At 38.5% G+C, this 15362-nt stretch overlaps 3 protein-coding genes across 3 annotated transcripts in view; 1 reads left to right on the top strand and 2 right to left on the bottom strand.

Moving 5' to 3' along the window:
- Window positions 1-15362, bottom strand: part of LOC106083243 (gustatory receptor for bitter taste 66a) — a 219330-nt gene that overhangs the window by 91525 nt on the left and 112443 nt on the right. The window lies entirely within an intron of this gene.
- Window positions 4394-5561, bottom strand: LOC106083248 (lectin subunit alpha-like). The gene is made up of 3 exons (XM_013246160.2): window positions 5382-5561; window positions 5203-5314; window positions 4394-5140 (listed from the first exon to the last, which is right to left on the bottom strand). The coding sequence occupies exons 1-3, from the start codon at window positions 5493-5495 to the stop codon at window positions 4464-4466; spliced, it is 903 nt and encodes a 300-aa protein (XP_013101614.2). The 5' UTR covers window positions 5496-5561; the 3' UTR covers window positions 4394-4463.
- LOC106083249 (lectin subunit alpha-like) lies at window positions 12590-13666 on the top strand. Its single transcript, XM_013246161.2, has 3 exons — window positions 12590-12741; window positions 12808-12919; window positions 12991-13666. The coding sequence occupies exons 1-3, from the start codon at window positions 12628-12630 to the stop codon at window positions 13629-13631; spliced, it is 867 nt and encodes a 288-aa protein (XP_013101615.2). The 5' UTR covers window positions 12590-12627; the 3' UTR covers window positions 13632-13666.

Here is a 15362-nt window from a genome sequence, read left to right as displayed (position 1 = left end):
TTGCCCCTTGAGTCCCTATGGGCCTTAGACCCTAAATCGGCAGATTGGTATATATTCGAAAAGGATATTGAGGGTCCTAAGACAACTTATCGCATTTATTACCCGCGAAACCGGGTAATACATGTGGCTTCTATGGGCCTTTGACCTTTAATGGGGATTTCGGTCTTTACTGGGACTATATCAAGTTATTATCCAATCTAAACTATATTGAAAACTGATGTCGGGGGTCCTAAGACAAATCACAGTGCCAAATGTCAGCTAATATGAAGGCTAAATCTAGATATTGTCCGATATAGCCCATCTGCGAACTTAACTTGTCGATTATGTGTGTGTAATTTAAGCTTAATATCTTCATTTTTATGGACAGACATGGCTAGAACGTCTTAGACTTTTGTAAGAATCGCCCAACGAGCTCTCTAGCATATAACAAGTAAAAACGCGCTAAGCACCGATTTTAGATAAGTGAGCTCGTAGTCCAATGTGTTCCGTTAACATACCCATAGCTATACTGACCTCCTTCATACTTCCTTTCAGTAATAGCGTCGTCTTTTCACGATCTGGATCCCCATAGGATTTTCGCCGTCCCACCGAATGGGATGTTCACACTCGACGTCGTCGCACCATACCACTTCAAGCATTCCGTGATCGCGCGGATCTCCGCCTGCAAGATCGTATTATGGTCGGGCAGTTTCAAATAAAGCTCAGTCCCTGGGCTCTCATTGTAGACCCCTAGGCCCACTCTGTCCTCCAGCTTCGATCCATCCGTGTAACATGATCTTCCAGATGGCAATACTAGGGTTCCGTCAATCCAAGACTGTGCCGATGGCAGCAGTGCCTCGCACTCGACGCACTGAGTAAGTAATGGTCTAATCACGCTCCTGTAGGGCCTGTGGACTATCCTCGAATTCAGGCCCAATTTCAAGCCTACGGCCCGTTTATAAAGTGTCCAACATCTTTGAACCTTCTCAGTACGCTCCTAAATGTGAAACTTCCAATTCAGTTTCCTGTCCAAGAGCACACCAAAGTATTTGACATTGTCAGATATCGAAATCGTCTTATAACATCGTCAGCGTAGCAGACGGGTTCAAATCCCTCCTCAGTCAGCATCCGTAATAGGTCATTTATGGTGGTCGCCCATAGGAGTGGAGATAAAATTCCCCCCTGTGGCGTGTCTTGTGCCACTTTCCACAATAAACTGATATAGCTCCCATATAAACCGATCCCCGGTTTTAACTTCTTGAGCCCTTAGAAACCTCAATTTTCATCCGATTTGGCTGAAATTTGGAAAAAGGGCTTGAGTAACTGCTTCCAACATCCATGCCAAGTATGACCTGAATATAGGCCCCATATAAACGGTTCCCCGAAATTGACTTCTTAAGCCCTTAGAAGTCTCAATTATTATCCGATTTGGCTTAAATTTGGAAAAAGATTTAAGTTACGGCTTCCAACATCCATGCCAGGAATGACCCGAATCAGTCTATAAACAGATGTAGCCCCCATATAAACCGATCCCCGAATTTGACTTCTTCAGCTCGTAAAAGACTAAATGTTTACCTGATTTGGCTGAAATATGGCCCAAACCCCTACCTTATGACTTACAACATCAGTGCCAAGTTTTATCCGAATCGGGAAATATGATGATAAAGGCCCCCAACTTACCCATAACTCGATATGAATTCTTGAGACCAAAATAATTCAAATATAAACTCAGTTAATAAGGGATGCCAATTTTTAGCGGATGCCATGGTGATGGGTACTTAAGATTCGGGCCGGACGAACATAGCACGCTTTTACTTGTTGATGATAAAAGTTTGCATTATCATTATTAAGCCACAGATTTATATAGCAGCCCTCGTATCTACATCAACTAATGGATTTTTTTTCTTTGTCGCTTCAAAAGCATGCGACTATACCAAGGCCTTCGGTTTGAAGTTTATTACTTTGGTAGAATTTTTAGTTTTGATGTTGATTTTTATACCCTACACCATTACTGTGGTAGAGGGTATTATAACTTAGTGCATTTGTTTGTAACATCGTGACCGACTCAGAATCACTTTCTTATTCAAATCCAATATTTTGGAAAGGTCAAGAAAGACCAATCTTGCCCTATATACCTGCGAGAGAGCCATTGGCAAAAATTGGGGATTTAGACCGCGTGTCATGCATTGTGTATATACTGCAGTTGTCAGACCTATTATGCTATATGGTGTTGTGGTCTGGTGGACAGCGCTCCAAAAGTCTACCTACTGCTCAATATTTTACCGGATCCAAAGGATGGCTTGTTTGTGCATCACAGCCGCACTGAGGACGACACCATCTGATGCACCGAATTTAATGCTACATCTTATGCCTCTGGACATTGCAGCTAGACAAATTGCAGCGACCAGTGCCGTAAGACTAAGAGAGGTTTCTCATTGGTCATGTGGCGGCGGACACTGTGTAATTCTTGATACAATATCCGATGTTCCAGGCAGTGTGGATTACACCCTACCTGAGCCGCTTTTTGGTAGAAAGTACTGTACCACTTTTCCTGATAGAACCGATTGGAACTACGATATCCCTGGTTATAGATGTTACATAGACTTCTATACGGATGGTTTCAAATTAAACGACCAGGTGGGGTTTGGGTTGTATTGTAAAGATCTAGAACTGCTCATATCGAAGAGGGTACCCGACCACTACATTATGTATCAAGCAAAGATCCTTGCAATTAAGGAAGTGGTGGAATGGCTTAGATATAATGTCATTATGACGACTGGCATAAATATCTTCTCAGACAGCCATTTAATCCCTGGAGAACGTGTTTCTGAACAGAAAAACCGCCCCCGACTGTCGCAGATCTCTCAACGAGATGGCTGAACAGTTCAAAATTCCACTGTTCTGGGTGCCGGGACACAGATATATTCCAGGGAATTCTAAAGCAGACGAGCCTGCAAGACTAGGAACTACCTAACACACTCCAGGGACACTGGAATCTGTGGGTATGCCTTTAGCGACATGTAAGCTAAGTTTTTAGGATCAGGCCCGAAGAGCAACGAATGATAGATGGTCACAAAGAGGGGGCTATGAGCATTCCAAAACTATGTGGCCTCATCTAGACTTGAAGAGGTCTACTGCTTTGCTGTCATTGACTAGAAAAGATGTCTTAGTCATTGTGTCCCTCATGACAGGTCATTGTCTAATCGGAAAATATGCTGACAGATTGAAGGTTGCCAGCAACGACTTTTGCAGAAGCTGTAGGAACATCGAGGAAGAAGAGATTATAGAAAACCTTCTGTGTGTATGCGTCCCGCACTAGCAGTTAGTAGGAGTTCCACTTTCGTCATTCTGTTTGTAACTACTCGATATATTCGTCTGAGACCCATAAAGTATATATATTCTTGATCGTCGCGACATTTTATGTCGATCTAGTCATGTCCGTCCGTCCGTCCGTCTGTCCGTCCGTCCGTCTGTCTGTCGAAAGCACGCTAACTTCCGAAGGAGTAAAGCTAGCCGCTTGAAATTTTGGACAATTACTTCCTATTAGTGTAGGTCGGCTGCCATATAAACCGATCTTGGGTCTTGACTTCTTGAGCCTCTAGAGTGCGCAAATCGGTCCATAACCTCATATAGCTGCCATATAAACCGATCTTGGGTCTTGACTTCTTGAGCCTCTAGAGTGCGCAATTCTTATCCGATTGGAATGAAATTTTGCATGACGTTTTTTATTCTTACTTTCAACAACTGTGTCAAATAAGGTTCAAATGGTTCATAACCTGATATAGCTGGCATATAAACCGATCTGGGATCTTGACTTCTTGAGCCTCTAGAGGTCGCAATTATTATCCGATTTGCCTGAAATTTGGTAAGACGGATCATCTCATGACCATCAACATACGTGTTTAATATGGTCTGAATCGGTCTATAGCCCGATACAGCTTTCATATAAATCGATCTCTCTATTTTACTTCTTGAGCCCCCAAAGAGCGCAATTCTTATTCGAATTGGCTGATATTTTACACAGGTCTTCAACATATAATTTAATTGTGGTCCAAACCGGCCCATATCTTGATATCGCTCTAATAGCAGAGCAAATTTTTTCTTATATCCTTTTTTGCCTAAGAAGAGATGCCGGGAAAAGAACTCGACAAATCCGATACATGGTGGAGGGTATTTAAGATTCGGCCCGGCCGAACTTAACACGTATTTACTTGCTTTTAATTGATTTTTGCAAATTTTCACTATGTAGGGTATAAACCACGATTCGTCCATGATATAAATTCGTATCTGTTGACGTTAAGGATTTCTTCGAACTGTTGTCTTACACAAAAAACTCCAAAAACCATTCGCCTTAAAAATTATACTTCAAAATGTCATGGCAAGTAACATGCCCCTGTCTCAAATATAATAGAAGTAAAATTATTTGTAATTTATTAAATCGGTTTTGCCATGTCAAATGTCTTATTTTAAGATTTTCTATTTAATTACTCTGAATCATTTTTAAGGCCCTCTTCAATTGCCCTCTGAACTTCATCAAATTGTTGCAATAATTTCTTATAGACTTCTTCGGTGGAACGCTCTAATTCGTCATTGAGCTCGGAAATCATTTGATTTGTTTCGGGGCTAAATTGACTTTCTTCCTCACGGTTATTCTTGTTATTCTCTTGGCCGGTTTGGGACTCTTTGTCATTATCGCTGGCATCCGAATCATGGGAGGCGTCTGATTTGTTGTTGCTGCTGTTTAACATTTTCAAGAATGCCTCAACATCTTGGTTGTTCTTTGTAATTAGACTTCGAGTATGGTGTACAACGTCAAGAAGTTTTTCATCCTCTTGTTGCAATGAGTCGGCGAATTTTTTCATGGCCTTTAGAACAGCGTCACGTTTTTCATTTAAAGACGAACGATACTCGACATGGGCATTTTTCTCTTCGCATATGAAGCCATACTGATTGGAGCAGGAGACATCATTCCATTTGAAATCAGGTTCAAAGGCAAATGTATGGACACAGTGTTCTTGATTGCGTTCATTGTTGGGTTCACCTTGAAGCCAATAGCTGAAGGTCATGGGTTTGCCTGACGAAGACCAATAGAAAGGACGCTTGGTATCCATATCGGGACTGAAGAGATCGTTGGCCCCCAGCCAAAGGCTGGTGGAGGTACCTGGGAAAATGAAACTCTTTATCTACGAACCTTAGTTTTATATGTTTTTTTCTTCTAACTACCAAAGATCGATCTCAAAAGCTGCACCAAAGCTTGATTTTCGGTTTCAGTATGAATTTCCACCAATTGCAAATCTCTGCGAGAGCACTCATGTTTTGCCCTAAACCAATTATACTAAAATATTTCTCACATTTAAGAAGGATTCTGGGTTTTCTTTAATATTTTCTTTATTTCCACTCACTTTGGCTTCCCCTTCTATCAAATAATGTTTGCCATCGGAACTGTTATGCCATTGCGGCTCTGCCACCGTTAATCCAATGAATATAAAAGTCAGGGAAATCTTAAAATCCAGCATAGTAACGTCGGTCAAATGTCCAAATAAAAATTGATGAACTAAGTCAATTTTAGGTTTTTAACATTTATTTATACCCTAGTGTGGATGCTTATTTTGCTACCTTCAACCTTCGATTTGTTTGTATGGTTGAAGTTTGCTGAATTAGTTTTTTGTTTAGGTTGAAAAACACTTTTAAACAGTGTCATCAAGTTTATCGAAATAAGAACAGGGTGTAGGCGAATTTTGAATCCGGTATAGGGTTTTACCAAAACATTGCCTACTACATGGATAATGACGCCAAATTCGTATTTGGATACCAAAAGTCTTTCCCAGGGAACATATGTTATGACCAAGGAACCGAGATGCTACTGAATCCAAAGTGAGGTGTATATAGCAATTCTGTAGTCAGTAGCATCGCGCCAGACGAAGGAAAGGTATAGGGCGAAAAGAGAGAAAGGGAGAGAAGACAAAAGTCTATACAGCAGTAAGAACAAGTAAGAGCGTGCTAAGTTCGGCCGGGTCGAATCTTTTATACCCTCCACCATGGATCGAATTTGTCGAGCTCTTGCCACGGTATCTCTTTTTAGGCAAACAAACGATAAAAGAAAAGAATTGCTATGTTATTGTAACAATATCAAGTTAAGGTTCATTTCGCACCATAATTGAACTGAATGTCGGAGACCATAATAGAAATCAAACCAAATCTAGTAAGAATTGCGCACTATTGGGGCTGAAGAAGTAAAATAGAGGGACCGGTTTATAGGGGAGCTATGTTAGGCTATAAACCGATTCATGCCATATTCGACACGTATGTTAAAGGTCAGAGAAGCCGTTGAACAAAATTTCAGCCAAATCGGATAATACTTGCTCGCTTTAGAGGCTCATGAAGTCAAGATCCCATATTGGTTTATATGATAGCTATATCAGGTTATGGACCGATTTGAACTATTCTTAGCACAGTTGTTGAAAGTTATAACAAAACACCTCATGCTAAATTTCAGCTAAATCGGATTATAATTGCGCACTCTAGTGGCTCAAGAAGTCAAGACCCCAGATCGGTTTATATGGTAGCTATGTCAGGTTATGAACCGATTTAAACTATTCTTAAAACAATTGTTGGAAATCATAACAAAACACCTCATGCAATACTACAGCCAAATCGGAAGAGAATTGCGCACTCTAGAGGCTCAAGAAGTCAAGACCCCAGATCGGTTTATATGGTAGCTATATCAGGTTATGGACCGATTTTAACTATTCGTATCACAGTTGTTTGAAAGTCATAACAAAATTTCAGCCAAATCGGATAATAATTGCGTTCTCTTGTGGCTCAAGAAGTCAAGATACCAGATCGGTTTATATGGTAGCTATATCAGGTTATGGACCGATTTGAACTATTCTTAAAATAGTTGTTGGATGTCATAACAAAACACGCCGTGCAATACTACAGCCAAATCGGAAGAGAATTGCGCACTCTAGAGGCTCAAGAAGTCAAGACCCCAGATCGGTTTATATGGTAGCTATATCAGGTTATGGACCGATTTTAACTATTCGTATCACAGTTGTTTGAAAGTCATAACAAAATTTCAGCCAAGTCGGATAATAATTGCGTCCTCTAGTGGCTCAAGAAGTCAAGACCCCAGGTAGGTTTATATGACAGCTATATCAGGTTATGGACCGATTTCAACCATACTCAGCACAATTTCCTGTCCAACAAAACAACCAGTTTGAGTAAATGGAGCATTCCCTCCTCCCAAGGATATAGGTGGATAACTTGTATCTCCTGCTGAAAAGAACAACTTTCATCTAAGATAGCCTTACACTTGACCACTTCTTGGCCAACTTCGTTGTCCAACGTACGGCTTTATGAAGTATGTTTCTAAGAGTGCTGGGAAACTTTCCCTTAACCGCAACAGCCATGACATCTGCATACGCGACCACTTTTACACCTTATTCATCCAGAGACAATACTTTATAATTTTATTTACTCCCGCACAACAAAAATATATAAAATTCTTATAATTAAATCACGGGTAAATTCTCCAACAATTTTACATAGTTTATGCTTAAGATTAACAATTTATGACTGTCAAATACATCGCAGGTTTTGATAAACTACATTAATTGAAAGCAAGTAAAAGCGTGCTAAATTCGGCCGGGCCGAATCTTATATACCCTCCACCATGGATCGCATTTGTCGATTTGTTTTTCCGGCATCTCTTCTTAGGCAAAAAAGGATAAGAGAAAAGATTTGCTCTGCTATTAGAGCGATATCAAGATATGGGCCGGTCCGGACCACAAAGACCTGTGTAAAAAGTCAGCCAATTCGAATTAGAATTGCGCCCTTTGGGGGCTCAAGAAGTAAAATAGAGAAATCGATTTGTATGGGAGCCTCATGAGGCTCAAGAGACTGATTCAGACCATAATAAACACGTATGTTGATGGTCTTGAGAAAATCCGTCGTACAAAATTTCAGGCAAATCGGATAATAATTGCGACCTCTAGAGGCTCAAGAAGTCAAGATCCTAGATCGATGTATATGGCAGCTACAATATATCAGGTTATGAACCGATTTGAACCTTATTCGACATAGTTGTTGAAAGTAACAAAAAAAAACGTCTTGTTAAATTTCTGCCAAATCGGATAGGAATTGCGCCCTCTAGAAGCTCAAGAAGTCAAATCCCCAGATCTGTTTATATGACAGCTATATCAGGTTATGAACCGATTTGAACCCTATTTGGTTGAAAGTCATAATATAAATAAAAAAACAAAATTTCATTCCAATCGGATAAGAATTGCGCCCTCTAGAAGCTCAAGAACTCAAGACCCAAGATCGGTTTATATGGCAGCTATATCAGGTTATAGACCGATTTGGCACAGTTGTAGGATATCATAACAAAACACGTTGTGCAAAATTTCATTACAATCGGATAAGAATTGCGCCCTCTAGAGGCTAAAGAAGTCAAGACCCAAGATCGGTTTATATGGCAGATATATCAAAACATGGACCGATATGGCCCATTTACAATACCAACCGACTACACTACACTAATAAGAAGTATTTGTGCAAAATTTCAAGCGGCTAGCTTTACTCCTTCGGAAGTTAGCGTGCTTTCGACAGACGGACGGACATGGCTAGATCGACATAAAATGTCACGACGATCAAGAATATATATACCTTATGGGGTCTCAGACGTATATTTCGAGTAGTTACAAACAGAATGACGAAATTAGTATACCCCCCATCCTATGGTGGAGGGTATTATTAAAAGCAGAACCTATGTCTGATTTTTTGTATGAAATTTCAAACATTTCCGATATCTCTTCCAACATTTCTCAGAATGAATTGAGATATTTTTGTTTTACTTTTTTTGGAAATTGATATAAGAAACTCTTTATATGAATGAACATAAGAAATTCACTCCAATTTAAATATTTCAGCAAGTTTTAGGCGTAGCGATGTTTGAAATTCGATATGACTGTGGCACAGTAACTTTTTTTCTGTTTATAGTTTCGATTTAAAAATTTGTCAGTAGAACTTCTCGCAGCACTTTTGCAGAGTTTGCTTAGTAAGAACAATGACCTTACAAAAGCACAATACAATAAGAACACTAGGCAACCAAAGTGGAACATATTACACTCGTACATTATTGTACTTTACGTTGAACGACTGGGTTCGAATCCTAAGGAGAACATCAGAAAAAATATTTTTCACATGTGGTTTTCCCCTCGTAATGTTGGCGGCATTTGTGAGGTACTATGCCATGTAAAAACTTCTCTCCCAAGAAGTGTCGCTCTGCGGCACGCCGTTCGGACTGGGCTATAAAATGGAGGACCTTTATCATTAAGCTTAGACTTGTATTGGACAGCACTCATTGATATGTGGGAAGTTTGCCTCTGTTTCTTAATTAAATGTTCATGGTCAAATTTGCATATCCAAATACAGCCCGATCTTAACAATACAGAGTATGGATATCGAAGAGCTTAACAAAGCTCATTGTGACAAATTTCAGCCAAATCTTTTAGCAAATGCTTCTTTTATGGGCTGAAGATCTTAAATAGGAAGACTGGTAAATATGGTGTCTATATCCAAATACAGCCCGATGTAAACCATATTCTGTACGGATGTCGAGGACCTTACAAAATTTATTATTCCAAATTTGAACGAAATCTGATCAAAAATGCGCCTTTTCTGGGCCCAAGACTTTAAACGGGAGATATTTATATACCACAGCTATATCCAAATATAGACCGATCTGGGCCATATAGGCCACGTATGTCGAAGCACCTAGCTCAGATCACTGCATCAAATTTCAACGAAATTTGTCAAGAACTTTATAGGGAGATCGGTACATATGGCAGCTACGTTCCCATATAGCCCGATTTAGACCATACTCGGTACGAAAGCGAGGGGCTAAGACAACTCGTTGCGCTAGATTTCAGCGAGGTTGGGTTATAAATGCACTTTTTGTGGTTCTAAGAACTACAATCGGTCAAAATGGGTACTATATCAAGATATAGTCTGATATAACCCATCATTAAGCTTAACTTGCCTATGGGCAAAAAAAAAGAATCTGTGCAAAGTTTCAATATCTTCTTATTTGAAAACTGAAGTGTGATTTCAACTGCAGACGGAAGGATGGTTGGACAGACATGTCTAAATTGTTTTAGATTTTTATGACGATCAAGAATATATATACTATATATGGTCGGAAATGGATATTTAGATTTATTGCAAATGGAATAAACCCCCATCCTTCGATGGTGGATATAAAAAGCGAAAATATTAGCAATCACAAGTAAGAGCGTGCTAAGTTCGGCCGGGCCGAATCTTATATACCCTCCACCATGGATCGCATTTATCGAGTTCTTTGCGCGGTATCTCTTTTAAGGCAAACAAGGAATAATGGATGTTATGCTATTGGATATTGGAATTGTTATGCTATTGGATATAAATCAAGTGATAGTCCAATTTGGATCATAAGTCAATTGAATGTTGAAGACCATAGTAGTAGTCATTGGATAATATTTCAGTCCATTCGGATAAGAATTGCGACTTGTAGGGGCTCAAGAAGTATAATCGGGAGATCGGGAGCTGTATAAGGCTATAGATCGATTAAGACCACATTGGACATGAATGTAGAAGGTCATGGGAGAAGCCGTTGATTTGAATTGAATGAATTGGATTGCGGCCTTAAGAGGCTTAAGAAATCATTTGAACCATACATAACAAACTTGTTGGAAGTCATAAAAAATCACTTCATGCTGAATTGCAGCCATATCGGATAAGAATTGCGGCCTTTAGAGTCTTAAGAAGTCAAGATCCCAGATCGGTGTATATGGCAGCTATATTAGGTTATGGACCGATTTGAACCAAACTTGGCACATTTGTTAAAAGTCATAACAAACAACTTCATGCTAAGCTTCAGCCAAATCGGATGAAAACTGCGCCCTCTATTGCTTCATGAAGTGAAGATCCCCGATCAGTATATATGGCAGCTACATCAGGTTATCGACCAATTTGAACCATACATAGCACAGTTGCTGGAAGCCATAACAAATCACTTCATGCACAATTTCAGCCAAATCGGATAATAATTGCGCCCTCTAGTGGCTCAAGAATTAAAGATCCAAGATTGGTTTATATGGTAGCTATATCAAGTTATGGACCGATTTGAGTCATACTTGGTAAACAACTTCATGAAAAATTTCAGCCAAATGGGATGAGAACTGCTCCCTCTAGCGGCTCAAGAAGTCAAGATCCAAGATCGGTATATATGGCAGCTATATCAGGTTATCGATCGATTTGCACAGTTGTGGGAAGTCATAGCAAATTACTTCATACACAATTTTAGCCAAATCGGATAAGAATTGCGCCTTCCAGAGGCTCAAGAAGTCAAGATCCAAGATCGGTTTGTATGGTAGCTATATCAGGTTATGAACCGATTTGAACCCTACTTGACACAGTTATTGGAAGTCACAACAAACAACTTCATGCAAAAATTTATCGGATGAGAATTGCGCCCTCTATTGGCTCAAGAAGTCAAGATCCAAGATCGGTTTATATGACAGCTATATCAGGTTATGGACCGATTTGAACAATACATAGCACAGTTGCTGAAACTCATAACAAATCAATTCATGCAAAATTCTAGCCAAATCAGATAAGAATTGCGCCCTCTATTGGCTCAAGAAGTCAAGTTCCAGATCAGTATATATGGCAGTTACATCAGGTCATCGACCGATTTGAACCATACATAGTACAGTTGCTGAAAGTCATAACAAATCAATTCATGCAAAATTTTAGCCAAATTAGATAAGAATTGCGCCCTCTAGTGGCTCAAGAAGTCAAGATCCAAAATCGGTTTATATGGCACCTATATCAGGTTATGAATCGATTTCAACCATACTTGGCGCAGTTTTTGAAAGTCAAAAAAAAACTTGATGCCAAATTTCAGCCAAATCGGATGGAAATTGCGCCCTCTATTGGCTCAAGAAGTGAAGAAACAAGATCGGTTATATGGCAGCAATATCAGGTTATGAACCGATATCAACCATACATAGCACAGTTCTTGGAAGTGATATCAAAGTGCAAAGTTTCAGTCAAATTGGACGACAATTGCGCCCTCTAGAGGCTCAGGAAGTCAAGACCCAAGAGCGGTTTATATGGCAGCCATATCAAAACATGGACCGATTTGGCCCATTTAGAATCCCAATTGACCTACACTAATAAGGAGTATTTTTGCAAAATTTCAAGCGGCTAGCTTTACTCCTTCTATAGTTAGACGGACGGACGGCCTGACAGACGGACGGACGGACATTGATAGTTCGACTTAAAATATCAGGACGATCAAGAATATATACACTTTATGGGGTCTTAGATGCATATTTCGTGGTGTTACAAACAGAATGACGAAATAAGTATACCCCCTTCCTATGGCGGAGGGTTTAAAAACATGTAAAACGCAATTTTAAAACCAGACACCACCGTTTAATAATTAAACATAGTTTTTAATTGTGGAAATGTTAATCTAAAAGTGATTAAAAGTGTTGCCTAGTGTATTCAAATATGATGTAGTTGCACTATACGATTGTATATATAACCGTAATGGCTTGAAAGAAATTGTCAGTTTAATTTGCAATTATCGTTGACACTATGGGTGCATTTAAAATTATTTTGTGCCTTGCGTTATTTGGCATGGTTTTAGCCAAACCCCAGTGGTATACAAGCAAAGAAGGCAAAAAATATTTCATTGAGGCTGATCAGAAGGTAATTTAAAACTACATGAAATATAAAGACCTCATCCTAATTTATGTTAAAACTCGATTTTTGTAGTACAACTGGCTAGCAGCTAGTCAAGCTTGTACCAGAAGGAATTTGCAATTGGCAGAAATCAAATCCTTGGACAAGAATGAAGATCTAGTTGAATTGCTCAAATCTGTTTTTGGTGAGTTATAATCATTGAAAAATATCCCTTAAAGAAATTCTAAAATGGTTTTTATGGTTACTTGCTTTCAGGCCATCCCATTAACTTGTGGCTAGGTGCCAATGATGAGTTCAACACCAACAAGGATCTTAAACGCCCCTTCTATTGGTCCTCTTCTGGTAAACGCATGGATTATACCAATTGGATCGAGGGAGGCCCTGCCAATGCCAACTCCAATGAACACTGCGTCCATGTCTGTGGCAAATCGAAAAATTTCGAATGGAATGATTTGCCATGCACCAAGAAAATCGGTTACATTTGTGAAGAACATCGTTCCGATAATGATCATCGTAATTCGATGCAAGAGAAAAGTCAAAAAATTTTAGATATCACCAAGAAACTCTTTGAATCTGAGCAACATGAGCAAAAACGATCCATGGAAAAGATCACTGGCATTGTCAGTCAAGTGGTTAAGAAGAACAATGAGATCACCCATAATCTGGAGAGAATTCAACAGAATATGGAAAATGGCAACAGCAATCGCGATGTGAAATTCCACAACAGAGAATTGCGTTCTCATGTGGAAGCTGCTTTGCAGACAGTGCATGATATGGATGGGGAGTTGCAAAAGGAATCGGAAAATTTCTACAGCAAGTTCTCCAAGAAATTTAGCGAAGCTCAAAAAGCTATTGAACATATTCTGGGAAATAAGGCAAAGAATGTAGAAAAATAGTTTTTTAAGGCAGGGGAACATGTCTTTAAATAAAAAAATAAATTAATTTATATTTATATATAGAAATAAACGGAAAAATAAACAATTTTTTTTCTTATTACAAATTAAGAGTCAGATACTGTAAAAATGGAATGTTCACGCAACTTTGACAAAAACGGACCAAGAAGAGAATAACTTTAAGACATAAGATAAAGCTTAATGTGACTAATTCTTTTTACGTTTTGAAAAAATCTAAAAATTTAAATCGAAATCTCTATCTGTCTGCAAATAGTAAATTTGGCTAGGAGCTGGGGCAATTTTGGGTTAGTTTGAAAAGAGGGTGCGGTTATTAACCCACATCTTTGGAATCAAAAATTTTGCTGGGTATAGCCTGATCTGCCGTTTTAGAGTATTCAGCCAATAGAAGCTTCGTTTATTACCCGCTTAAGCAAAAATTTGAAACACTGATTTCGAAAAGGCTACCAGATATCCCAGGCCGAGTATACAGGGTGGCTGATGAATATTGCTACAATGATGAATATTGCTACATTTTTTTTTCGGTGTATGGAATACATTTTTCTTTTATTCATGTTAAATTAAATTATTAAATTAATTATTAAATTATTATTAATTAAATTAATTAATTAATTAATTAAATTAATTATTAAATTATTATTATTAAATAGAAAAAAAGTTATTACATTTTTTTTTGGTAGCGGCTTTCATCAGCCACCCTGTAGATAAAATTTAACTTCCATTTCATTACAATTGCAGAAAATTTTGTTTCAATTTTATTCTATTTTATTTTTTCTAGTTTCCTCATATTTTTAATTCAATTTTTCAATTTTCCTCGATTTAAATAAGACATAAAAATTTAGTCTCAAAAATGCCAGTCCTTGTTTACAACGCAAGGAAAATGTCCTTTAGATTTTTTCCTGGAAAAAAAGAGAAAGTTTTTGCATTCATTTGTTTGAAAACAAAGTATTCACCCTACTAACAACAACAAAATTCAAGCAAAAAAAAAAGAGAAAATAAAATAAAAGGACACCAGAATACGCACTTTACAAAACAAAACTAACTACTGGTAATAAATGGCCAAAGGCTACAACAGTAACAACAACAAAAAAAAAACATTTGTATTTTTTTTTTGTTTTAATGTTCAAAACTTAGAGATATGAACGAATGAGTTTTCATGCCGCATTATATTGCAATGCGGGACTTTCTACATTTTTCTACACAAAAAGAAAAAAATCCAGCTGGGCCAAATCCTGTATTTCCAGTTATACGCTGATATCTTGAAATTTTATTTTGAATGGATGGATGGGGTATACCAATTTCGTCATTCTGTTTGTAACACCTCGAAATATGCGTCTGAGACCTTATAAAGTATATATATTCTTAATTGTCATGTCATTTCAAGTCGATCTAGCCATGTCCGTCCGTCTGTCCACTCGTCCGTCTATCCCTCTGTCCGTCCGTCTGTCTATCGAAAGCACCCTAACTTTCGAAGTAGTAAAGATAGCAGCTTGAAATTTTGCACAAATACTTCTTATTAGTGTAGGTTGGTTGGGCTTGTAAATGGGCCAAAACCGATCGTGGATCTTGACTTCTTGATCCTCTAGAGGGCCCAATTCTCTTCTTATTTGACTGAAATTTTGCACGTGGTGTTTTGGTATCAATTCCAACAACTGAGCTATGTATGGTTCTATTCGGTCCATGTTTTGATATGGCTGCCATAAAAATCGATCTTGG

Source organism: Stomoxys calcitrans, chromosome 4 (genome assembly GCF_963082655.1).
Source record: "Stomoxys calcitrans chromosome 4, idStoCalc2.1, whole genome shotgun sequence".
Classification (NCBI taxonomy): Eukaryota; Metazoa; Arthropoda; class Insecta; order Diptera; family Muscidae; genus Stomoxys; species Stomoxys calcitrans.
This window is presented reverse-complemented; position numbering and strand designations above follow the sequence as displayed.